Raw genomic sequence first — 26,509 nt, 5'->3', positions numbered from 1 at the left:
TATGGCGAAACTATGCTAAATCAAGTGGGTTATCGGGATAACCAACTCAACAGCCATAACTACGTGGTTAGCTCTAGTGGGGACATGGTATAAGGGTAGGCAAGTGGAGGTTAATAAATATCCGGGTACCAGGTTAGAAAGTAACATTCCTCCCTAGGTAGAAATGATTTCATACCAGCTAGGAGTATTTAGGTACCGAACGCTGCGTAAATTGACTTGGTTAGTGTCTATTTTTTTTTTTGCGGTTGAGATGAGGAGGTGTTGATTATCATACAGATTTTTCATGAAAAGGCGGAGGCTTTTGTTGCCATGGCTGGCAAGCGCGTGCCGTGGCTTGACCTCGGAGCTCTAGTTTCTTTAGTTCTTCTTTGTACTACCGGTGTTGTAGACGTACTTGCTTGGTGGCCTACACTTACGAGCGTTCGTCCAATATTTTTCATGATACCAACGGTGCCGTATCGTGATATTGGCGAGTTCGTAAACTCGTTCATGTCTGCGTTGATCTACGTTGGCTACCCCGGTATGGACGGTTGATGTCGCGGAGATCAAGTGAGGGCGCATCAATTTGGCTGTGCATTTATTCGATTTTCCTTGCAGGTTAATTACTCGCACTTTGGCGTGCGCTTGTTGTCTGCTGAGAACTTTGTTTTACTGCTTGTATAAAGGCGCTGCTACCAATAGTACCCTCGATGATACTGCGCTTATGTACTGGGTTATGTGCTCGATTGCGGATAGTGTTACATATAGTTGTACTGAAATATTTCGAAAACATAGCTGCTTTAAGAGCTTGTCTGTTACTAGAATAGATGCGGCCTGGGAGCTGAACCTTCCCTTGGTGAAGCTTTCCTATCACCATTTGTGCAAAGGACCTGGCTTTGAATCGCCAAGTGGAGACCCCGCGTGGTCGTCGTTTTTCATATTTTTTTAATTCCGTTTGTCGGGGTCACCAGCATGCATCTCGTCGTCTGATGCCTTATATATGTGGGGTTCGTCAGATATTCCAATAGTCAATTTAAGTGGTGAAAGCCAGTTTAATTCACTTCACATTTATTTTTTCATTAAAGTTTACATTTGTCACTTAAATTAGACTTAAGGATAGTTTTAATATTAAAGCGTAATTTTAATTTTAGCTTTGAACTAAAAATATGACTCGTGGCGTTCCGTCTTGCCTCTGTTACTTTCAAATTGTACTGTCCGTCAGTCCGTTAATGCAAGCTTCGTTCATCCTTTCGTCCAGTTATTGTTGTCATGTTTTGATGCAGAGTTAAGTAGGATCCCACATATATAATAGCTTTTATTTTATCAGATTTATCTAACACAAAACTTGCTTTATTTGGTGTTGTCGCGAAAAGAATAGAGAAAGGGAAGATCTAAAAAGATGGCAGATCGGGTTTTCGTGCATCTGTTGGATCTGTCAGATGGGTTAGTCGATAGAAAATTATAAGCGATGGCGAGTCTTGGGACGATGGTGCGGCCATCTCATTTATTTATTTATTTAATGTCTTAAATCAAATCAGAACCTTTTGCCTTTTCTACCAAACTGACCTGGCAATGTGCATTATGCATTAATCGATGATAAAATTTTTCCCTCCAATTCCTCATCTGATTTAAAGCTTTAAATAAGGAATAATACAGAAATTTTCTTATCAATTTCTCATAGGCAATTCAGTTTATATCTTTAATGACACTTACTGAAAAAGCTTTCGATTTAGCTTTAAGTCCGATTTGCCCATCTGGTTTTTCTGCACCAATAAAAAATAGTTTAAAACGCTTAAAACACAAACAAAATTTTAATGATTTCAATATACACAGTCATTAAATTCCCATTATAACTATTCGACCAAACTGTCTGTCAAATACAGAACAATAAAATATTAAATAGACAGTAAACTTTAAAAACCATATAGCCATCCCACAAATGCAAAGTTCATTCCCTCGACTTGCTATGCACACACACACACACACACGTGTGCACGTATGCATTCAAACGACTGCCCCTACACGACACAAAAGCGCCAACAACAGCAAAAAAGTGCATACAAAATTATTGCAACACATGCAACAACAATAACGACAGCAACATCACATACATACATACATACATACGTGTCGTGCAAGGCAATACAATGCATTGCAACAACGCACGCCAACAATGCAAGTAGCCAAAAGCCGAAACGAAAAGCAGCCGAAAAATGCCCTGCTTGCAACCAATCAAAATGCAACCGAAATGCAGCCCCCACCAATACTCGTGCAATATGTTGGCAACTTGCAACAGCATAACAGAAAGAGACAACACACGCAAGGCCGACCAACCAATTTTTGGGGTCTATTCTTCCGCAACGATTATTTTTTAGTGAAATATTATTTCGCATCTACTGAATTTTTATTTTATTTTTTCTATTCTTAATTTTTTATTTCGCTAATAGCAACCTGTTACTGGCCATGCGATAATGTGGGGTGGCTATTGTGAAGAATGGTTTGCTTCAGAAATCTTTTTTTTTTTTTTTGTTTTTGCGCTAAGGCCAATTTGGATCTACCGCAAGTAAAAAAGATGGCAGGCGAAATAACTGTTAAGCAACTATGCCGGCAGCGTGTTTGCGACATCTCCCCGCCACAGTTGTTTTACCTCCAATCTCGCTGCCACGCGGTTTAATTTAGCTCATTTTTGATTTTATTTTTTGCTAATATTTATATGTGTACTCGTAGCAGAAGAGTGGGCGCACTCACTCGTTGCGTTCTAATATTTGTTGGACACATGCATATGAACTAAATAGTACGTGTGTATATGTGCCTATGAATATTTGAAAAATATTAATTTTGTATCCTTTCCAAACTGCGCCAGACCGCCACATTACTCGAATATTTGTACTCGTATTTAGCAATAAACACGAGTTTTTTGTGAGCCCACGGGGCGTATGAGTAACTCTAAACAGCCATTCACATTCGTGCTGTATAAACATAGGCACCCGCACTCAAACACACATGCAACTCTGTGTTTGCTTGAATGTGTATGTATGTATATCAATTATTTGGTATTTTTTAGTACGTGCTGCATGTGCTTTGCGCTCTGCTTGCTGGTGTGTCCTTTCATCATTGTTCAGCACATTAGACCAACCGCAAGACACAATCGTCAGTGCACCGCTGTCACCGCATTCACCCGTAATTTCAGCCAAACGTCAAGTGACCGGCAAAGTTTTTTATTTATTTATATTTGTTGCACTCATTCTTTGTTCAATTGCGCTCTTTGGACTCCTTTTGCTGCGTTTTGTTTTGGTTTGCTACTGCTCATATGTCGTGGCATTGGTTTGCTTTTTGCAATCTAAATTTTCTTGTTTTTATTTCGTTCTTCACATGCATACATACATACATACATATATACATACTTACATACCACTTTTCACTTCCATTACTTTTATTGCGGTTTTATGGTTTGGAATTGGAAACTTATTTTGTTGTCCAAATTACATATATGTAAGTATATCGTAGTTTCAAACCAATTTGTTGTTGCATTGGGACATGTGACGACAGTCTCGTCAACAATGAATCAGGCGAGAGCTAGACGAAGACAGACAAACGTATATAATAAAAATATATCCCGCTAGTTTATAGACCCACCGTAGATAAGCAGAAGAGGCATAAGTTTAAATTGTGCCTTTCATTTATGGGGGAAGGAAATATTAACCTTTCAAAGATAAAATATTTTGCCGATGAAATTTCCGAACTATCTTCAAGAGTAGCCGTTAAAGGGTACAGAATATATTGGAAAATTTAGTGTGTTTAGTCGCCATCTGAGGATATTTACAATAAGAATATCAAGCCCTAACCGCCAAAAAGGCGTAAGCGACACTTTTTAGAAATTTTATTTTTGATGCAGAAATGCATCTAAATTCTCTAGCCACATTTATGCATAAAAAGGAAAATTTAAATAAAAATGTCGCTTACATCTTTTATTGGCGATTATGCGTGGAGCATCTTTTTACGCAATATATTTTGTATTTAGTAGCCCAAACGACTTCAAGCCGCATTTGCGTTAAGCGCAGGCCCACATTTGGTCGAGCATACTTTATATCGAAGAAAATGCACAACACCGCCAACCAAAAAAAATAATATTAACAATCCACGCGATTTCCTAGCGTCTTGAAACTTCCACTTTATCCAAATAAAATTTAATGGGCTTTAAAACACCTTAACTAAAATTTTTCTAAAAATTCAGAATAATAAGACTTAAATTGTTGGGTGTAATTTTTAAGGTTTGTAAAATTTTTATGATTTTTACGTACGAAGTTTGAAATATGGATTCATATGATGCTGGTTATTTAATCACCCATGTTGGTATGTAAATTTTCGTTTTTTTTTTTTTTTGTACATAAATGCGTTCATTTATTTTCCCGAATCAACTCTGTGGACTACAGAACACTCAAGTTTTTGTTGTGAAATCTGCACCTGGAGGTAAAAAAAAAAAACTGAGTGCTTGTAGTCTCTACGCTCAGACAAGGTGAAACTTCATAGCAGGGTTGCGTGATCTAAGACCTTTTTTTAACTGTATTTGATTCGATTTGCATTGGAAAAAATTCGAAAATCGTGCTTGCCTCGGATGGTTTGAAAAACCATCAATTAAATTCATTTGCTCGACAAATCAAAAATCACAAATAAGTTTTATTTTATATTTGTCCGACGAATCAAATACCATAAATATAATTTTTTTTATTTTTTAAAATTATTTTTTAGTTTTTGAATTTTTATTTGTTTCTTTGTCTTTGCCTAAATTCTTATACTCATCTTTATCTTTATTTTTATCTTTTTGGTTGTTTGTGTTTCCGACAAGGGATGACGGAAAATCATTCCACAATTTATTTTTACCTTTATCTTTGGTTGTATCTTTATTTCCATATTTATCTACATATATCTTTGTCCGCATCCTTATCTTTATCTTCCTTTTTCTTCATCTTTGCTTCTATCTTTATCTATATCTTTCTCTGACCGCTGGCGGCCACTGTGGGGTAGAAAATAAAATATTCCGGCGAATAGATAAGCTTCCTCCATTTTTGAGCACAGTTAAAAAATAAGGAGCGTAAGCTTTACCAAGTGCAATTACTGGGGTCTGGTTCACTGAGATGGCCCATTTTTCAGTTTATCGTTTAGAGAGTAAACCACAATAGCATCTGCCTCTATCTTTAGATATGTAGATTGCTTAGGTTCATTGTTTTCATTGACGAGTTAGAAAAGAAGTTAGTTAAATCAGATGGCACCTCTATACTCTTCGCTGATTCTGCCGCAAATGCTTTACTTGCTTAATGCGTTTTAACATTAAGTTGCAGCTTAGCTGCTTTTTCACATTAAAGCCTCAATTTAGGGATATTTTAACACAGATAAATGGGCATGAATGTATGTAGTATGTACTTTTGTATTCATGCATGTACATACATATGTAGATAGCTCAATGTTGTTGACGCAGTCACACCTACTTACTTAACACTAGCCCTCGTGTGTGTATTATTTATATGTATGTATAGGTAAATATATATTTATATTAGTGTATATATTTACATAAAAATGCTTTCATTATATAAAATAATTTCTATGTACTTGTGTTCGTTGCGTTCTACGTTGCTTCAGTGCCATAACATTTATACATACATACATACAAATGTACATAATAACATACCTTTATACATACATGCATATAACTTATAAACCTCCATTGTCTATGCCTCACTATGGTTTGACATTTCACTCAATTGTTGTTGTTTTTTGTTATTACTTTTTGCTTTTATAATTTCGTACGTTGCTTTTGTTGCTGACTTTTTTTCTGCTACTTTTTTCGACATACGCGCTGGAAATGTCATGTCAGCAGGACGATGAGTAGATAAATGGATGAAAGGACAACAACTTTAAGGCACATACACATATAAATAAACATACATTCATACATATTAACAATGTATATATAATCAAATGGAAACCGTAATACATACATATACATATTTATCTACATATGTATGTATATGGCGTACGTGTGTACTTTTAAGTATATATAAAAGTAAAAAAAGCCATTCATTTATGTCACCCCTCCCCCCGCTGTTGCTGTGGGTGCCTACACGCTATTAACACACATACATACATACATACTCGTATTACCAGTTTGTGCGAATGCATTTCTGTTAATATGCATCGCTCTGCTCAGCCTTCGCTTTAAATGAAATAAGCTATATTTTTTTTTTTTTTTTGAATTTTTTCACAATTTTTGTTAATTTTTGTTTTTGTGTAATTCGATGTTGGTCAGCGAACATTTTAATCGGGTTTTTCTTCCGTATTTATTTTTCCATTTGTTTGTTTGTTTGTGTGTTTGCTTTTTTTTATTGTTGCTGTCATTTCATTTCATACTTTTCGTATTTTAATTTCTTTTTGCTTGCTATCCTGTCGCAATGCACATCATTCGGGAGCAGCGCAGAACGACAAAAACAGCAAAACTGGCGGGTGCAACTTTAAAAGGCAACAGCCACGTCAATGTTTATGGTGGTGTCAATAAATATTTAATGTTGGGCCTTCCAGTGACACACCTGCAAAGTATGCGTATCTACAATAGGGTGGTCCAAAAACAATAAAGTTGGGATTGTAATGCTCTCAACCCCTAGGGTTGTTCTATATCGGAAAAAAAGTATACCACTATTTTTTTTTATTTTGAAATCAAAAAATATTTATAGGTCGCTGAAAGCGCTAAAAAGTTTTCCACGTATTTTTACATTTCTTTTTCCTAGAAATGGTATGAAATTCTTGAAAATCAATTTTGTTTCGATCGGAAATATCTGGTCACTTCCAATAATAATACCCAATTATTTATTTAACCATTTTTTAATACTTTTTAATTTTTGGCAGACCTATAAATTACTGTTGCGATGAAGGAATGGTTACATAAACGATTAGGTGTTATTACTGGTAATATTCTGCAGTTAAACATAGATAGAAAACATATTGATTTTTAAGAATTCTTTGCCATTTCTATGAAAAGTCGTTTTTTCCCCATATAAAATACATGAAAAACTTTGGGCGCTTTGAGCGACCTCTAAATATTTTTTGATTTCAAAAGAAAAAAAAAAATAGTGGTATATTTTTTCGGTTTAGAACAAAAAATAGGGGGAGAGAGCATACAAATTCCGACTTTACTTTTTCACATGCATTTTTTTGGACCACCCTAATCTACATACCCTACATGAGTGCATATACATACATATGTGTTGCATATAATTTTTTTTTATGCCAGTACGTACGCACGGACAATGCTGAAATTTTCGCCTACTATTAACTCATTCAATATGTCAATGCATACATACTTATTTATGTACCAAAAAAAAACTTATTTATATATACAGTGAAACCTCTCCTAACGGACACCTCTATTAGACGAGCATCTCCCTTGGGCGGACATTTTCTCTGGGCCGGACGCGGACAGTTATTTTGCATAAAATTGACACACAAACCTCTATTGAGCGGACGCGAACCTCTTATCAACGGGCATTAAGATTTCTTTTCATAACAAATCAAACATAAAACTCCGTTGAGCGGACGCGAACTCCTCATAAGTGGACTACTAAATGGAAAAGGGGGACTTCTCGCATAAAGTGTGATTTTTATGCACACATTTAGTTTGATTTGCGCTGTGGTTTAGGTTCGTTATTTGAATTATCAGAAACCCTTAGAGAATCCAATTCCAATTCTGATGAATTTATAACAATAGATAATACTAAATATATGGGCCGAAAATTTAGATTTCTGGTTGGATTTTGTTACTGATAAAACATGAAAACTATTGATGAAAAAGGTACTGACACTGAAAAAAATTAAAAATAAAACTTACGTCAATCGACAATTTCCCAGTTTTTTATGTAATGAATCTATGGTTTAATGTAGTTTATGGACTGAAATGTAATATTTATTTTTATTTTGTTATTACTTAATATGTATGTACTTATGCACATACATAAACGAAATATGCATTTTTGAAAAAATATATGCACATTTTTGTTTAAACGATGTAATATCATTATTCAAATAAGAAATAGTGACTATTCAATTAGTTAAAATATTAAAAAGTTATAAAATAAGCTTCCCTTCCATTGAACGGACACCTCTCTTGGGCGGATAAAAAATGACTGACGGTAAGTGTCCGCTCAAGGGAGGTTTCACTGTATATATATATATATATATATAACCATGCAATTTACGTACATTTTTTGTACTGATATAACTATTTAAAATTATATGTATATGTATGTATTGTGAATGTATATGGGGCATTCCACGCCAAAACGGAAATCACATGACTTTTGTATCTCAGATTTTTTCGAATTTTTGTATATTATAATACCAATTGAGAGAGGCCGATCCAGATTTTTTTTTATTTGTACAGCCATTTTCAAGTTATTGACTTTTGAAAAAAAAAATGTTCCTTCCACAAGTTTGCGAAAAAATGGGCCAATGAGAAGCTTTTTCTTTTTCCAAAGACGTTTGCAATAAAAATGGAAAAAATTATCAAATCAAAATTTTTTATATAAAATGTTGATTTCCAAAAAATATTGCTGAAACATAGTCTATTTTTGTTTAAAATTTTTATACTAATTACTAACAAATTTTGACCAACTAAATTAATTAAGTTCTATCGGAAAATATTTCTTTCAAATAAGATTTGCTTTCGCATTCTCTTTTTGGTTAAGCTTTTCTACTGAAAATACTCAGATATCCCAAAGGCGTGGCAAACGACACATTAGGGTGGACAATGTACGTTTTTTGAAGAGCAGATAGAGTATAAGCACACTCTTGTTATCGATCATAAAATAGTCATGATAATTCTTAGAGGAATACATTCTGGTCTGGAAACCTTAAGTAAATCGCCTAACTTTCTGAAAAAAATGCAGGTAAGCTTCTCTCACTTTTTATTGTTGCTCCCGTTACATCCGATCACACTGTGGTCCAGTATGTGCCACATTTTTCTGGAAATCGCTGTAACATTCTTCGTAGTGTCAGTTGTTCTTTGGTGCTCGCTTAATGCTACTACTTCTACCACAGCATTACACACCACATAATGAGCGGGAGATGTGGTTCCATTGCTTCCATAAATAATTTCTTAGCCAAGTGATATCTGAGAACTGGAGTAGAAACTTTCTTTGTGGATTTAGAATAGTGGCCAATTAAAATCTAAATAAACCTTTGGAAAGTTCCCACGATATGTGTCTTGGTCTTGGGCGATTTAGAAACAGGTTCCTTGCTGCACAGATTCATACATATGTAGTAAGTAAAGAGGAAGTTAAATAATAAAGTCCTATTTTTTATTCGTTTATGCGTAATTTACGAGATTTGAACAAAAATATAACCAAACACGTTCTGATCGCTAAGAACCATCGTATCAATTTCTGTTATTGGTATCGATTTTTGATATTGGTCTTGCAATTAATTAATTTTAGTTATATGAAAAAACCTATGCGTATAATAGCAATTCACAAAAAAAAAAATAATAATAATAGAGACCCACCCTTAAAAATATTTACTAAAAATTTTAAAGCGCAAGCAGTTGTCGTAACTTTAAAACCTTAACTTCACATTCAACTTGCACAGAAAACACACATGCATGCGCACATATTTGCATATTTACGTATACATACACATAACCCAGACGGCCTAGACGACACTTAGCCAATATGGGAAATAGCAGCAAAAAGAAGAAGAAGCAGAATAACAGCAAAAGCATTGCAGCAAAGTGCGTACGAGTCGAGAGCGAAATGCAAACGTAAATGTATGTGTGTGTGTTTGTATGTTTTGTGCCACATAACGGTGCAATGCATTGCGAGTTCAGGACAGTGCAGCGAACGACAGCGAGCTTTTCGCCGCTTAGCTGGCACAATTTGGTGCGCGTTGTGAACGGCGAATGGCAGCGGATGGAAAGTGCAATGCAAAGAGGAAATGACAGAAAGAAAACGCATAGAAAATGGAGTGAAAAAAAAAACTTTATTCGCCAACAAATTGCAACGAACAACAACAACAACAACGACAACAGTGACTGCAGCAAAAACGTGGTGGCAGCAGGTAGCAACAAATAAATGCACAGCAGTGGCAAGCATGTGACATGCAACAACAACAAAAAACACAAAAACAACAGCAACCAGTAATGAGTGCTATATGCAAATGCAAATATAGAAATATGTACACACATATGTATGTGCGTATACGTCTGCGTATGTTTGTTTGTATGTTTAACAAACTTTTGTGTTGCATGCACCGACTTTAGGGCGCACACCAAAACAACAAACCAACCAAGCCCAACAACGTGCGGAGGGAAAAAAAATAAATCCAGCTATGAGAAAGTTAACGACGACTTCAAAAATATTGACGGTCCGTCAGCCATGTGTGCCACATTTGAACGCCAATAACGACGACGACGACGACGACGACGACACGCATGTGGCGCCATCGCCACAAAGCCATCACACCACCAAAGCAAAACTAAACATAGCCAACAACACAACACACAACTAGCGTACATATATGTAGATACACATACGCACACAACTATTCAGGGAACTTCATTTGTTGCAGGAAAACGAAGCCAAGTTAAAATGCGAGTGCAGTTAACCTCAGCGAGTGAAATAAAAAATTCTATTAAGCATACATTCAGGCGCTAGGCCCTGCAAAATCGACAGTGGTATGTATGCGTAGGCAAACATACATACATACATATATGTATTTGTATGTGGGCTAAAGCGAATGGCGAATGATATTTTTTTTTTAAGCATACACCAAGACGCAAACTGTCTACCGCTGTTGGTGCTGAAGGTGATAATGGCTGGGTTTTGGCTGTGCTGCCGAAGACACTGAATGCATCGAAGGCACACGCAGAAGTGCACGTGTGTGTGTGTGTGCTCGTCGCAATTATGTGAGCCTAGCTATGTGGCCTGCGGAAATTTACACGCTGGAGTGTGAGAGGCAGGCAGCCAACATCCGTACGCACTGTGGCCGCCATGGCTGTCTGTTTGATTTTTTTTTTTTCATATATTCCTTCTGGTTTAGATTTGCGTGTGTTTGCATGTGTGTGTGTGTGTGTGAATTCAAATTATTTTTCGCTTTTATTCGCAAACGTGCGTTGATGTACATACGTGTTTTTCATTTTTGTTGCTGCTACTGCATGTGCGTGCAATCCCAGTGAACCAAAAGATGTCGCTTGATAAGTGGAGACAAAATGTAGTGGCTGACGCTACTTGACATTGGCGTCACTGCAGATAACTCATCGAGGGAGGTGGCGCGAGTGAATATATGCAAAGGAGCACTTGCAGGCTTATTGATACCCCAAAATGCCTCGATAATTTCGCATTTTGTTTTAATGAGTTTAGTGTTAGTTAATCAAACTTAACAAATGTCCGCTGCAATTTTCAACGTTTTATTCAACAGATATCTGTTTGGCCATTAACCTAAAATTAAAATGCCGTGACTCAAATATAATTAAGAAGATAAACTACTGCAATGACGGTGGTCGAAGCTCTGGAATAATTTTGGCCCCTGAGTTCTAGAGTTCATGAGAAGGAAAAAGAAAGTTCTACAAACTTACACCGAAAAACCTTTTTTTTTTCAAAAAGTCGAAGAAGTTAAATTAAAAAAAAAAGAAAAACTGTAGCTTTTCAATCATTTTAGAGTTCCTGAGAAGGAAAAAGAAATTTCTGCAATATTACGCCGAAAAAACATTTTTTTTTTTTTCAAAAAAGACGAAACAGTTGAATATTTGGAAAAAAATAAAAATTAAATCTGATCTGAGTAGCTTTTCAATAGTTCTAGATTTCCTGAGAAGGGAAAAGAAAGTTCTGCAAAACTACACCGAAAAAACATTTTTTTTTCGAAATGTGAAAAAAGTTGAGCCTAAAAAAAAAAAAAAAATTACAACTATTCTGAGTAGCTTCTTAACCGACTACACAAAAAAGGAGAAAGGTTATCAATTACGCGGAAAGAAGCTTTTTTTTAAGTCGAAAAAGTTGAATGTTTGACAAAAATTCAAATTAAAATTATTCTGAAAAACCTTTTTTTTTCGAAAAAGTCGAAAAAGTTAAATTAAAAAAACAAAAACAAAGAAAAAACTGTTCTGAGTAGTTTTTCAATAGTACTAGGGTTCCTGTAAAGTAAAAAAACAAAATAAAGTTCTGCAAAATTACGCCATCAATGGTTTTGTCCACACCTTCATTAAGTTCTGCACAATTTGTCGGCATTACAGTTTGTATCTTGGACAGGAGTTATCTGTGTTCCATAAATCAAAAACGTGATGAGAATGGACCGTCGATAATGCTCATCAGCATTTAGATCCGCATCAATAACTTCTGCAATAGGAGTTCGTGATTCAAAAATTTCGTTGAATCCGTCGTCAGCTTTCCTTGATTTCTTCGATAATTTGGCTTGCACACCTAACTCAACGGCTCAAGGCACAGTCCGCTTTCTGAAATTTTTTACTCATATTATTAGTCAAAATTAGGATAGGTTTCAGTGTGGAGCCAGATGCTCGACCCAAGGATGTCTTTCTTCAGGAAATTTCCAGACTTGTTGGATAACCGGAAGAAATTGACAACTGCCTCGACCGTTCCCATGCAGCTCCGAATAAATAAAATATAACCCTTAATTTCGTCTCTCCTTACTCGAGCTCCATCGTAACCTTGAAAATAAAAATTCGCATAAATATTCGTGCTCCAGCTATCTTCAAATTATTATGGCAGAGCGAGATCCCCACTCCATACGACAAGACAAAAAAGTGTTCTGAAATTACTATCTTTGTCTACTGGCATTTCCATGAATAAACGTCCATCATCTCGACGTTCTTGAATTGCAAGTCCTTGTCTGGTACGGCCTAAGATCGCTCGAATGATGGGAAACAGTTTCTTTCTGTTTTCTATTGGCAGTCTTTTGCGTAAAAAGAGTGACTAACCCCTTAGGTTATAGGTGAATTATTCTAGAAAGTATTTCGTTAATTTGAATTACGTTCCACTAGGACCTTGTTCTTGTTGCTTTTTCGTGACGAAGTGGGTAAACTCCTGAGCTGAGGCTACGCTGTGAAGTGACCTACAAGCAGGCACCGGAAATAAATCTTGGCGCTCCCTGCTATATATCATCACCACGGTTAAGACTCGATTCAGTGACTGGTCTATTGGTTTTACAAATTTTGGTGGCGCATCCGCGTAGTCTTCTACAAAACTGATGTACACAGATAACCGATTTAATTTTCCTTCCAAGAACTTTGTGAGGTTGTGAGGTCATCTCAGAAAAATGGAGTAATTAAATGTATTACATATTTAAAGCCAAACATTTGAAGAGTAGCTATGTATTTATGTAGAAAAAGTTTAATTATTACATTTTCAGACCCTTCACTAAATTGACGTTTTTCGATTGAGCGTGTACAGGAGCACGTGAGAGTGTATGCACGTGTGCGTGTGCGTGCGCCTAAAACAACCCCATTAAGTTTTGCATTACTTTTTCAATACGAAAAATGCGTATGTTTACGTGAGCCAGTTTTCCTGCACATTTTTCCCATTTTTTTTTTGTTCGCATACAAACAAAATTTGTTGCTTTTTTGAGAAGTTTGAGTTTCAAAAAGTCTCCGGCGGCCATTAACCCCAACAGTGCCCGGCCAGGCGAGCCGGGCGACCGGGTGACTGGCTGGCTGGTGAATTGCCAGATTCGGTGGTTGGAGTGTTGCTGCATTTGTCTGTTGCAGTTGTAAAGGCAGTCAGGGCTGTGCAGTTGCATTTATGTACATAAATTGCACGGCGCTGTTGTATGCGTTGTTGCAGCTGCTGTAGGCTACACTTGCACATGCATTTACACTTTGTTGTCATTGTTGTTGTTGCCACATTGGCTTCCTCCTTTTATTTACATTTTTCAGCAATGCCTTTTTCTCTGATGCAATTCGTGAATGTTTGCTTTGCCGCGTGCACGTGTGTGTGTGTGTGCGCGTGTATGTGCGTAGCAAAAAAAATTTAATTTTTTTTCGAAACTTTTCCCGCTCGCACGTTCAACTTTGGTTCCGGAATGAAAGGAAGCAGCGCGCCAAATGCCAAACCTGCAACGTGCAATGTGCAACTTGCAACTGCAGTGCAGCACTCACTCCACGTCAGCATGAGCGTCAACACCATACCCACAACCACCACCACCACCACCCGCACCACCATTAGCAGAGCTAGAAGCAGGTGGTTAACGGCAACATGGCGCCATTCTGTGCGTCGTCATCGCCGTCAACGCTGCCTTCACTGCTAACCTGGTTTGCTCCCTTTTTTTTCGTGGCCAAAAGTGCACGCACGCTCGACACGCATAGCGGTGCTCAACGCATCGTGCAGCAGGACTCTACAGCCAGCAGGCGGCAGGCCGTGTGGCAGGTGCACCTCGTGGCAATAGTCCCACTCCCTTTTGGCTGCAACAGCAACGCGACTAATAGTTGCACTTCCTGTGTGCCATAAAAAAAAAAACTGCCATTCTAGCAAACGCAAATAGGCAACTTTTACTTGAGCTATCCTTACGAATGCCTTGCCACACGGCTTGAAGAACGAGTCTAGCAGGCTAGAGTGGGAGCTGGCGGTCGGATTGCTTGGCTGGCATGGCCACTGAGCTATACTCGCCACCGTCGCCCGCCCTACTGTGTCTGTAGCTGAGTGCGCACAAGTGCGAGTGCTGCCACAAAAGCTTCTGCGTTGCGCCTACTAAAGTCGAAGGTACCCACTACACTCCCCTCCAAGTGCGTGAAGGCTCAACTATGCGGCAAGGCAAATACTGTGAGCGTTTGTGTGTGCGCCAGTGCGTTCCATTAATTCGCCTCATGCGTAACTAACATTTTTCCCTGAATGTGTGTGCGTCCGTGCATACATATGTACATACATATGTACAGCATGAATTTCGCTTTGGCTGCGCTATTGCAACGTTGCACCGACTGACTGCAAGTGCAACTCCGTCGCTGCAGTTTTTAATTTTTGATTTACTTGCTTGGCAAAATTCATATAATTTCCTTAGAGTGTGTGCGCACTTCTCTTTTGCGTAGTAGCGATGGCCCCGCCTGCTGTCTGCAAATTGTGTAAGGCAAGTTTTAATTTTGCTCACGCATGCATGGAATTTGGAGGATTTGGTGCTCCACCTCGTTGCGCGCGAGGCTTTCGTAGCTCTTTCGCAACTCCTTCCTTCTGTATGTTATTTGATTACTTTAATTCTACATCATTTTTGTTTACTTTTCCTCTGTTTTTCAACTTTTTTCTCGTTTTTATATATTTGCTGCGTATCGTCGCTTTGATTGGCACTTGCCTCAAATTGTAGCCATTTTGCAATCATCCTGCCATTTCCTGCATTTTTTTGTGATATGTATTTTTAATTTGAAAGAATTTCATGAATAATTACAGTCCAGCAAAGGATATGCGTGCGGATTTCTAATTCTGCTCGTTAAAATAGTGAAGTGGGAATTGCGTAGGGAGAAAATTAAAATATTTCATCAAAAGTATTTTATTACCACTCTTTATAGACTGTTAACCCATTTTTTCGAGGTGGACAAAAATCCTCATTATTACAACTCCATTTTATTTGTTTAAGATGGTTGTGTGAGAAACGCTTGTACCATCAAAAACTTGTTCGTTATGAATGTATGATTCTTATGAATGACAATCTCAATGGAGCTGAGTTGCAGTGCTGGTTGGGAACCGAGAGCGAAGATGTTAAATTCATACGTTGGCGATAGCTCAAAGTATCCCACAGTGTGAGCTGTGCAGCCTTCATTTCACTTCAATTTATAGTAATTTATTTCGCGTAGATCTGCGGTTGTCAAAAATTTAGCTCCCTCTTTTCAAGATGTTGTGCAAAATTTCTCAATCGGACATCGTCTGAAATTTTCAAGCAAGTAATTTTTAAGCAAAAAACAAAACCGACTTCAATTCTCATATCAAAATTTTTGATTATCGTTAATTTCTTCACGATCCAATTTTCGGATCTAAAGAAAATTAGTATTCCGACGAAAACAGAATTATCGAAATCGGTTAACGTGGTCCAAGGTTAAACGGTAACACACATAAGAAAAAAAAATTCCTCTTCCTTTTTGAAGTCGGTTGAAAAAAAAAACCACAAATGATTGTCCGTTTCTGGCCCAGCGACTTTAGAAATATTTGGCAGTTGATTTTTTGGCTTTCATGACTGCTTGCAATTTAGAATCAAGCCCAGTACTTGACGCAATCTTATACTTTCTAGTGAATAGAACATGTTCGTTCTAACTAAACAAAAGTAACGGCCAGTCCACTGTATCTTTGAAGCGGCTCCTTGCAGTTTTGTTAGGACTGATCTCGCTTCGACTCTATAAAGTAACAAATTTGTTAAATGTGTTTCTTTTTGGTAGAGCTAAGCATTCTTTTAGAAACCCATGTGTTGCTTGACATTCTCAAATGGTAGAGATCTGCGCTGGTCATTATATGTATATATTTTTTTTAATATTCGTTATTCTCCGTTTGAGATAAATTATTTTTAATTTCTTCAATACCACCAATACCTTCCCGTAGAGATGACCCATTGGTTTTAAATTTTTGTATCCAACCAGAAATACAATTGAAGTTAAGAGTTAATAAAAATCAAATCTGCGGTATTATTTGTAAACATTTCTTTAGTTCGACGAATAAAAAAAGACCAAGTAATGATTAAGAAAAATTTATTGAGGCAAATTTTCTTAAACAAATTTTCTTAATGGTTTTCTAAAGTTTGTTTGTGAAGAGTGCAAGGCACACTTGTTTTCAATAGAAAGATATGCCCGTTTCATTATGTCGTAAGGAAAAAGTGAGACAGCAGGCTAAAAAATATCAGATGTCAAAACTCCTTGGACACTAACATTCACACACACGAAATAATCGCAATTTATTGCTTGACCGTTTACTTGAAAGATCCGTACTTAGCTTTATAAATTGAAATAAGCAAAATAAGCATGATCGTCAAAATTAAGCTTGAACGCCCTGAATAAGCAAAATAAGCAACTCCTAGCAAAATCTTAAACTCTTCGTCCCTGATTATCTTATTACATTAAACGAGCAATTCTTGTATATATATATATATATCCACAGGGTTATCGGAAACGGCTCTAACAATTTTAACGAAACTTTGTACACAGATAATGTTTTGGGTATTAGGGTTATCTGAATAGGCATTAACTCCGAGAAGACTCGTATAAGGTTGCCACCTTTTCGAAATTAGTAACAAATTAATTAAAACATCATAATATGGCTATCAAATGGAAGGTACTTTAAAGATCCCTAATTCAAAAATGGTTTTAGTAGGGTAGCCACCTATTTTGAATAAAGTTTCTATTTCATTTGTTTGTTTAGAAAAGGAGGTAAATATTACTACTTATGGTTATCAAGAGAAGAGATGTTCTTAAACAATGCTTTCCCTATATACAAAATGTGATCTCTTAGGATAATAGTGTAAGGTTGCCACTTATTTTCGATTGTACACAATTTATCTAAAGATCGCAATATGGATTTCAAATGAAATGTATTGTTGAGAACGTTGGTCAGAAAATATTTTCCATCAGGGTTGCCACGCTTCTATGTAATACAAATTTGTATTTTGTTAATTTTAATCAAAAATTTTTTTATGTATACATAGTACATATACGCGCAAGATATGTACTATTTATTCCAGGGTGGCAACCCCCTACATAATTGATATGGAAATATTATATTTTTGTTTGTTTATTTCCAAATCTTGAAAACTTTAAAAAGTATATGCACTCCGGGCAAAGCTCGGTCAACCTGGTACTTATATATATAATGGCTCTATTATGAAATAAAAATTCCATTGAAATTTGCATATTCGGTGTGTTTTTTTTTAATTTTAACCAAAACTTTGAATCCACTTCATTACTAAATGGTCGACTTGTGTTAAGTTTTACTACAAGGGTACATACATACATATATATGACACATGCCAACTGCCAACTGCCAACTGCCAACTGCCACTGTGCTCCCATCGCTCCCTATAATAATTAACATATCTAGTAGTTAGAATATAAGCAACATAGCGATTGACGGCCAATTGGGGCGTGTCAAACTGTTCGACGTGGCGTGGTCGAAAGTCAGCAAGCACTTGCGCTGCTCTTTCCAATACATCTGCCATTACTTACTAATTATATTTGTATTTGTATTAATTTTGCAAAAATTTGCAATCGTTGCATGCAGCTCTCCCCGCCAACGGTTTCCGCCTACACCTACACGAAAGTTCTGTTATATTCTTCTTTTTCGTACTTTTTTTTGTCGCTAGCCTTTCTAATTTGCATGCAAGTAAAGTACTGCGTTCGAATAAGAAAATTTATGTTACTTTTGACGATTTAATAGTTGGGCATTTCACTGTTGAATTTTTTATGCAAGGGTGTAAGTAAATATATAAACGCGTGCATACTTTACTTTGACACAATGTTTTAGCTTATTTTATTTTACATATATATATGATTTTATTTTGAATGCAAACAGATTGCAAACGTCACACGCCTAGTGAGAATATACAAATCGGCGCTCGATTGCATACAAGCAAGGCAATCGACTGCTGAGTGGAAACACCCTATCTACAAAAAACTTTTCAAGAACGCCCTATTTCAGAATTCGGTTTAAAAACTCCCTAACTGAGATGCCGATTCAAAAACGCTCTACCGCAGCACATTTTCCATACATTTTCAAGTGAGTTGGCAAACATGATAGGACACGTCAGTTAAGGGATGGGCAATTTTTTAAAGTTGTTTAAAATTAAATAAAACGTCATAATATGTGTATCAAATGAAATGTATTTTAAAAATCCCCAAACCAGAAATATTTGTGAATAGGGCTGCCGTCTATTTATTTAATTATTTGTTTATAAAATAAAGGTACATATTACAATATTTATGAATTTGCTTATATAATAATTGTTATCTCTTAGGATATTAGAGAAAGGTTGTCACTTATTTTCGATTCTACAAAATATAACTAAAACAATGCAATATGGGTATAAAATGAAAGATATTTTTTGGAACATTAGTCCGGAAATATTTGCGATGAGGATTGCATGTACTTTTAATATAAAAATGTATTTTGTTAATTTCAATAAGCATGTTTTTGTATGTATATGCTCAATAAATGTACTCTTCATCCCAGCATATTTCCAAATAGGCTTGCCACCTAATTTTTAAAGTAAGAAGTTTACTTCTTTTATGTGATATTGCATCCTTAGTGAATTTCCATTACAGTTTTCATATTTATTAAGATTATTATTTTTTGTTAAAATGTCTGTATTAGTCTGTAAAACAATTGGTTTTCATTGACTAATATTTTCTTGAAATAATTAAAAATCAAAAGCCAAATTTTTACTTTTCCCAAACTATTTGTTTTAAAGATATCTAACTAACCCTTTTTCGATACCCAAACCTTGAAAACTTTAAATAATATATATGCACTTCGAGCAAAGCTCGGTCAAACTGGTACTAAGTTATTAAGCAAATAAATTGTAGTCTAATCGAAAAATTTTTATTAAGAAGTTTGATATTTTAATAATAATTGTTTGAAGTGTGATTACTTTTTGTGAATTTTGTACAAGTTTGCGAAACGTATTTATGTGGTTTTTAAATAAAATGAGCTATATTTAAACAAAAATAAATAACGAAAAATGTTCATGATAAAACTAAATTACGAATACTTCCTTCTGCAACTGTTGCTGTGTGTTGCTCAATATAATGCTTTTTTTTTTAAGTTCAAAAATTTTTAAAAATTAATATTTCGGTATATTACACTGCGGAACAAAAGTGATCTTTAAAAAAACACCTAGAGTGCGCATATATCAGGTTGATAGCTGTTGGCCCTACGAACAAGCGTCATACTCAGTTTTACTAGGCCACTTCGTATGCAAGTGCATGTCTTTAATTTTCGACCACGAAAAATCGTTTATTATTCCTTTTTAGCGCTCACCGTTGACCGAAATGGTGTTTCCAACAGCATTTTCAGAGAAAATGGGTTAGTGAGACCACCGCTCCAAATGCGCAGCAAACTGTCACTCTCTGAGGATGCATTGGCTTTTCGAGCGTTCTTCGAGCGCAAAGCGGTTCATTTCGTTCCACAGAGATGTGATACTGACTTTGTGCCAAGACTACCAGCAGGAAAGAGCGTCACTGAAGAAATAACACATTCAGACAGGTTCTTCAATTCACTTCCGAGTGAATTTCAATCGAAGGCTACCACCCTTATTTATATTTTTCTTTTTTTATAATTTAATACAAAATAAATTCACATACCTGACCCAACCCACCAAGCAAAACATGAGAAATAGGAAACAATTGTCAATGGCAACAAATTTTGTATTCAAAAATAAATGAAATATTAAAAAGAATGAAATTTTTCCAAATATTGCCTGTAGCAATAATAAAATGACACGAAAACAACCCATTCAGGTAATAAGAAAACGGTTCAATCGGTCGAGTTGCCGTCGGCAGGCGTTTTAGAGCGACTGGCGATAAGAAATCGATACGATGGCGATATTACCGGCAATAAATTTGTTGCCGGGGGCGACACGTTTTCTTATTGCCGGCAACAAAAATTGTCTGGTGGTGGTGGTTGCTTTATGGTAATTAAATAACATTTATTTTATTTAGTCCTCTCTCATTTGATACCAAACTTGTTTAGTTTGGATAAGCGGTTTGTTTATTGTTCGGAAAGGACTTTTATTTCAAAAATATTTGGCCAAGTTTAACTGCTAAAAAACAATTGTTTCCGTCCCTGATTAAAACAATTGATATAGAGAAACATTATTTCCTATATTAAATATTTCGTACGTCCCTTAAAGTCTTTTGCCATGAACCCTTTTCACTTCCAAACTTCTTGTAAATTCTCTCACATGGCAATTCATAGCGTCAAAATCAGTACTTCTGTAATGGAATAATTTTCGTTATTCAAGAAGAAGAGAGATGTTTTTATAGATTCACTTTCGTGAACCTCAATGTGTCAGTTTGTCGCACTACTTCTGGGTGAGAGAAGCTGCAATACGGTATGGTCAAAAAAGTAGCTAATGTGGAAATTCAAGCCGAATCGCAGACAATTAGGGTGTTCACAAAGTGTTGTATGCTGCCGTATAGTTGTACGTATGTTGTAAACTTTAAACTGCTAAAACCGTTCGTAAGGTACCCTTGTGACTTCAAGTCTGCTAAACACTTATTGAAGCACTTAAAGTTTACGACATACAACAATACGACAGTATAAAACAACCTCGTGAACTCCCTAAATACAAATGTACATATGTGGCATTAGGGAATTTCAAAAACTGCTGGGATAAGTACTAGAAACTGATACAATATAAACAAGTATATATATATAACTGTATGGATGTATGTATGTATTTCGCCAGCCATGCCGATAACATCGATCGTTCAGCAGATAATAGGTGCCTTCATTTTTATTCTACCTTTTCTTTCATTTTCGCGCAACCTTTAATTACAACCTTTTTCTGTATTAATACCGCAAATTATAATCAATTCAATAATTTTTTTTTTTTAATTTTTCACTTTTAGGCTTAGAACGGATCGCTGAGGAGTTGATGGAACGCATGAAATGGAAGCAATACCAAGAGCCATTAACTACGCGCAACCATACAAATCACACTGTACAAACGCCTGCCGAAACAGCAGCAACAGCAGAATTACCACCAGCAACAGCAGCAGCAGCTACAGCTGCCGCCAATACAACAGCGACCTCAGGCAGACCAGCAGCAGCAGCAGCCTCACAAATCTCGATAGAACAGCAGACATACACAGAGGACCGATCAACGCTAAACGCGCAGCACAACCACCACAACGATCAGCGTACAGAGGGAGAGAAAATTCCACATCCGCAGCAACAAAATTTGATCAGCGATCTTGCGGACGCCAACAGCGTGAAGACGGCAGCGGCGTCACCGTACGGCAAGAGCAACGGCACTGCAGCGGACAACAACAGCAACGAGCGTGCAATCGAAGGCGCAGCGTACATTGAACAGCAACAAAACAAAGAGAACACAAACGACTGCCAGACCGATTGTGCGGCTGAGGAGAACAAGCAGCTGCAACTTATTGCAGGTGAGAGAATTCATTACCCTATAGGGATGTGACTACGTGCAGATCAGTATGGATTAAGTGTGATCCGAAGCTCATTCTTATATGTATTTCTCGTGCATAAAGTTTTAGTATCAGAACCCGATCACTATACCGCTCTCACCATTGAGCTTAGCTAGCTTAGTTATCGGACTGCTTTTTTTTTTTTGTTTTTACTGCAAAGCAAGTGGTATAACTTTTAAGTAGAAACATTTCTAAGATGTATTACATTTTCCTCTGCCCTCTTTTTTTTTAGACAACACTACAACATCACATAATCACAACCAACTTCACCACAATAATAGTAATAGTACTTTAGCATTAAATAACAACAAAATTTGCGCCAACAACAACACACCAACAGCATTTACAACAAGAGCAACCAATCCATCACACTCAATTACGCCAACAGTAAACATCACAACAAGTGTTAACGCCAGCGAGACGAAAAGCTTGCCTGTTGTACCTACGACAACCGCATCACCACCGTCAACGCAACCACCTGCACTAGCTAAAAAGGCGCGTGTCGTGGTGTCCAGTGCGCCCATCGTCGAGCCGGTCGATTGGAAACCGAATGAGAAGTGTTATTTTTGCGTGGACGGCAGATTACTCACCGTGAACGCGAAGGGCGAATTAGTTGCCGAGTCGGCGGGCCCGTTTGTGTCCGCCGCCGGCGGCGATCCAGTGGAGCGCGGTCAGAAGGTTAGTTCTGTGAAAATCAAAGAAATTCCTATATTTTATCTGTAGATATGTAAAGTTGAGTCAAAATTTAGCGTAGACCCAAATGGTATTTTTTACTGGAGATTGAAGCCATCTGTGTCTTCGGTGAATAGAAAGGAGTATATTCTGAAGAGCTTGGTAGCACTCAGTCTCCTGTGTGTATGCCTATTCTTAGCTGAAGTTTAGGGTATCTGTGAAGTCCGTAGGCTACCAAATAAAATGTGGGAAAAAAAAAACAGATCAATGATTTGTTATTATTATGGTAAACAAGAGGCAAATAATTATGCAGACCCACTAAATGCTCTGAATAAAGTACACGCACTTTAGCCACTCCTAAATTCGGCCGAATTTCTAGTATCCGAACTGCGAGTACTAGTTTTTCAGTCAGTAGCTACACTAAAAAGAAAAATCAGGTAGAATTTTGTAAACTAATAAAAAAAATAGAAATTTTAATATAGTTCACACTGTAACAAAAATTATATACATAAATGAGAATTTCAAACTTTGTACAAAATTTAGCAAAAAACATGAAATTTTCGTCAAAATTTTAAATTTTTAATCAAAAACTTGAAATTTTGAAAAGTAACCGAAAATTTAGGGCAACTAACTAAACACCCGAAAAGATTTTATTAAAAAGTTTGAAGCGTGATTAATTTTTCTAAATTTTGTACAAAGTTTAAAGCCTTTTTTGGTATACATATGTACCTACATATGAAGGTCGATTCTCAGCTTCCATTATTTCAGAGAATGGGATTTTTTTTTTTTTAAGTAAAAATTACGAAGTCTGCTGACATTTGAAGCAGTTCGTTTAACTCATTTATAATTTTGTAAACAAAAATTATTTTACTTATCAAATATTAATGGTTAAATTACTTAGCGATAGATTTCTTGCCGCTTAACGCGGTATCCAGCATTTCTTAGCGAAAATAAAGCGCAGATAATTTAGAATTATTCAAACAAAAAAATATTACATAAGCGTTTAATTCGCGTCTTAAAAATTATTATTTTTTTCATTTTAATTCCCCTTCCTTATAAAATTTTTTTTTAATGTTTTTCATTCAATTTCAAAAAATAAATCAACAAATAAAGCAGCTCGAGACCGATAGCGATTCAAACGAATCATCGCATGTGAATTTGGCGAACAGTACAACAACAGCGGCTGTGGTTAACCCACTAATGCATAACATCAACAACACCAATACTAACAATAATAATAATAGCAACAACAACAACAACAATAATAATCGCATTGACTGGAATAAGCTGTTGACGACACGTTTGGTAGATTTGCCCGCGAACATGACTTCAATGGACTCAATGGCCGCGCAATTAGCAGTCATATCTGGTTATCCAAGTAAGTGTCAATGCAGCTTACGTAAATATGTATGTATGTTCCGTCAAAAAAAAATGTGTGCACAACTAAGTAATAACTTTTCTTTTCTATGTATCCCTTGCCTCTTCGCACAGATTTCAATTGGCTACAATTGATGCAACAGCAGCAGCAACAACAACAACAACAACAGCAGCAGCAACATCAAGCGCCAACCCAACAACCAACGCAACCACAACAGCCGCAGCAGCAGCCGCAGCAACAGCAACAGCAACAGCAACAACAGACAAATTCGGCGACACCAACTACCTCAGAGACATCGGCCGCCGCTGTAAGTCCGCCACTCAAGGATTCACCCAGTCCCAGTGATGCCACCGGTGAACAACCATTAGATCTTAGTTCCAAACCATCGCCAAATTCATCCATTAGCGGCGATTTGAAAGCAGTGAGGTAAGTGATTATAACCAAAAGTATGTACAATATACATATGTATGTACATATGTACATATACATACGAACTCATGGTGCTATTTGGAGTTCGATCGGTGCAGTACTTCCAGCATAGTATGGGATCTACATATGTGGCCACCACAATAGTTTTTTTTTACGAAAAATAGGCGTAGAAAGTGTAGTTTTAAGCTAAGTTAACCTCCTGCCGCCATGTACCGTTCCCCTCCCGGTACTGCCCGTCAAATATTTCGTCAGAAGGTGGTTTAAGCACGCAGCTCTTCGATCAGTTCATTCCATAAAAAGAGATCAAAAGTGTTATGTTCCCTTGCGATTGCTTCCGTAGTCATCCCGGATTAGTCCCATTTGTTGTAGGGTAGTGTTATACTAAGGCTACTAGCGCGATGTCATTTGCAAATCCTTAATGTCTAATCCTTCCAGTAACGGGAGTCGAAACACTGTATCATACATTGTGCTCAATAAAAGTAGAACTAAATAGCACTTAAATAGACCTGCTGTACTCCCATAGTTGTCTCATTCCTTTTTGATTCCAGCTTCTGTAACGTATTATAGGACTCTGTTATCGAGGTAGCTCCTCCTTGTATTGGAAATGTTTGGCCGAAGTTAAAATTTGACTCAATTGCCAAAGTCATAGAGGAGTTTCTTAAGAACAAAAATTGTGTAGTAGGTACCTTCCTTTATATCGAGAGGGCTTTAAATAACGTCCTACCTGGGGTGATAATAAGAGCCCCTACTTAGCTCGGAGTCGAGAGCTACTTAGTAAGGCTCATCTCACATATGCTGCACGACAGAACTGTCACAGCGGTATGGGGCAACGCCTCTGAGCAGCTTAAATTGAGCAGATGCACCCCGCAGGGAGGCGGAGAGGAGTTTCATCTTTTCTCTGGATAGTCGTGATAAAGGACGTCCTGGGGGAGTTGGAAAGTTGGAAGGATGCTGGATTATTTCTTACACGGATAACGTGGCACTCATCGGCAGAGGAAAGTTCTTGGACACTCTGTACGATTTTATGCAAGGGCACCTAAACATGGTCACAAATTGGTCCGCTAGCTGCGGACTTGCTGTCAATCCTGGAAAGACGGAGCTCGTTCTTTTTACCAGGAGGTACAAAAAGCCTCATGCCCAGCTCCCCTCAATAGGGGGTGTTCCACATGTTTTCTCTGACAGGGTCAAGTTCTTGGGCGCGATCCTGGACGTGAAGTTGTCATGGAAACCAAATATTGAGGAACAAGTAAAGAAGGCATCTCTCTACTGCTGCAAGAAGAGATGGGGCCTCTGCCCAAAAGTGCTGGCTAAGCGCCAGCTCTCGATTCTCCCAGCTGTACTCACCGGACATTGCCCGATAGGAACTCACGCGGTGTGACTCAGGATCGTCACGGATCCCTACTGCGGCAGTTGCCTCGAAGACGAAATGGAATCATCCTAGCACTTCCTACTCAACTGCCCTCCCGAGGGACTCACCGGAATGGACCTCAGTTGTTTGCGGAAATTTGTTGTGAGCACCCAGCGCTTCTCGTAATTTTACACAGTTGCCGTTAAAATTAATTTTTATTTAATGTTGTATCCCCTCGCGGGTCTGCCACTTAATCCTAACCAAACCTAACACACGTCTGCATACATTCAAGTTGACCGCTTTCAATCGCTGTCAAATCAAATTATGCAACTCACTGAAAATTTAACGGCAGTATAATGTCATTTGATTTAATATAATTCCTGTTTTTATTCAAATTATTATTCTTTATTTTTAATTAATTTTTTGATGTAAGTATGTAATTACTTTTTATTTTAATTCAATTTAATCTTAGTTCTTTTTATTTTACTTCATTTCTTTTTAATTTTTCCTATTTTATCTTCTTAATATTTTTTATGTTATTATA

The 26,509-nt window shown here is 36.9% G+C and overlaps 1 protein-coding gene across 7 annotated transcripts in view; it reads left to right on the top strand.

Annotated features, from left to right (window-relative positions):
* Positions 1–26,509, top strand: part of LOC118736887 (mucin-4) — a 249,715-nt gene that overhangs the window by 205,444 nt on the left and 17,762 nt on the right. For 6 of the 7 annotated variants that reach the window (XM_036467004.1, XM_036467005.1, XM_036467003.1 and 3 more), the window contains 4 exons: positions 21,557–22,099; positions 22,371–22,816; positions 23,924–24,188; positions 24,302–24,614. In XM_036467004.1, the coding sequence (XP_036322897.1) occupies positions 21,557–22,099; positions 22,371–22,816; positions 23,924–24,188; positions 24,302–24,614 (1,567 nt within the window). The remainder of the gene's footprint in view (positions 1–21,556; positions 22,100–22,370; positions 22,817–23,923; positions 24,189–24,301; positions 24,615–26,509) is intronic. The other variant, XM_036467006.1, reaches the window with a different exon arrangement.

This window comes from Rhagoletis pomonella, unplaced genomic scaffold, assembly GCF_013731165.1.
Source record: "Rhagoletis pomonella isolate Grant_MI unplaced genomic scaffold, Rhpom_1.0 Rhpom_scaffold_00004, whole genome shotgun sequence".
NCBI lineage: Eukaryota > Metazoa > Arthropoda > Insecta > Diptera > Tephritidae > Rhagoletis > Rhagoletis pomonella.
The sequence above is the reverse complement of the archived record's forward strand: the minus strand, read 5'-3'. Positions and strand labels throughout refer to the sequence as shown.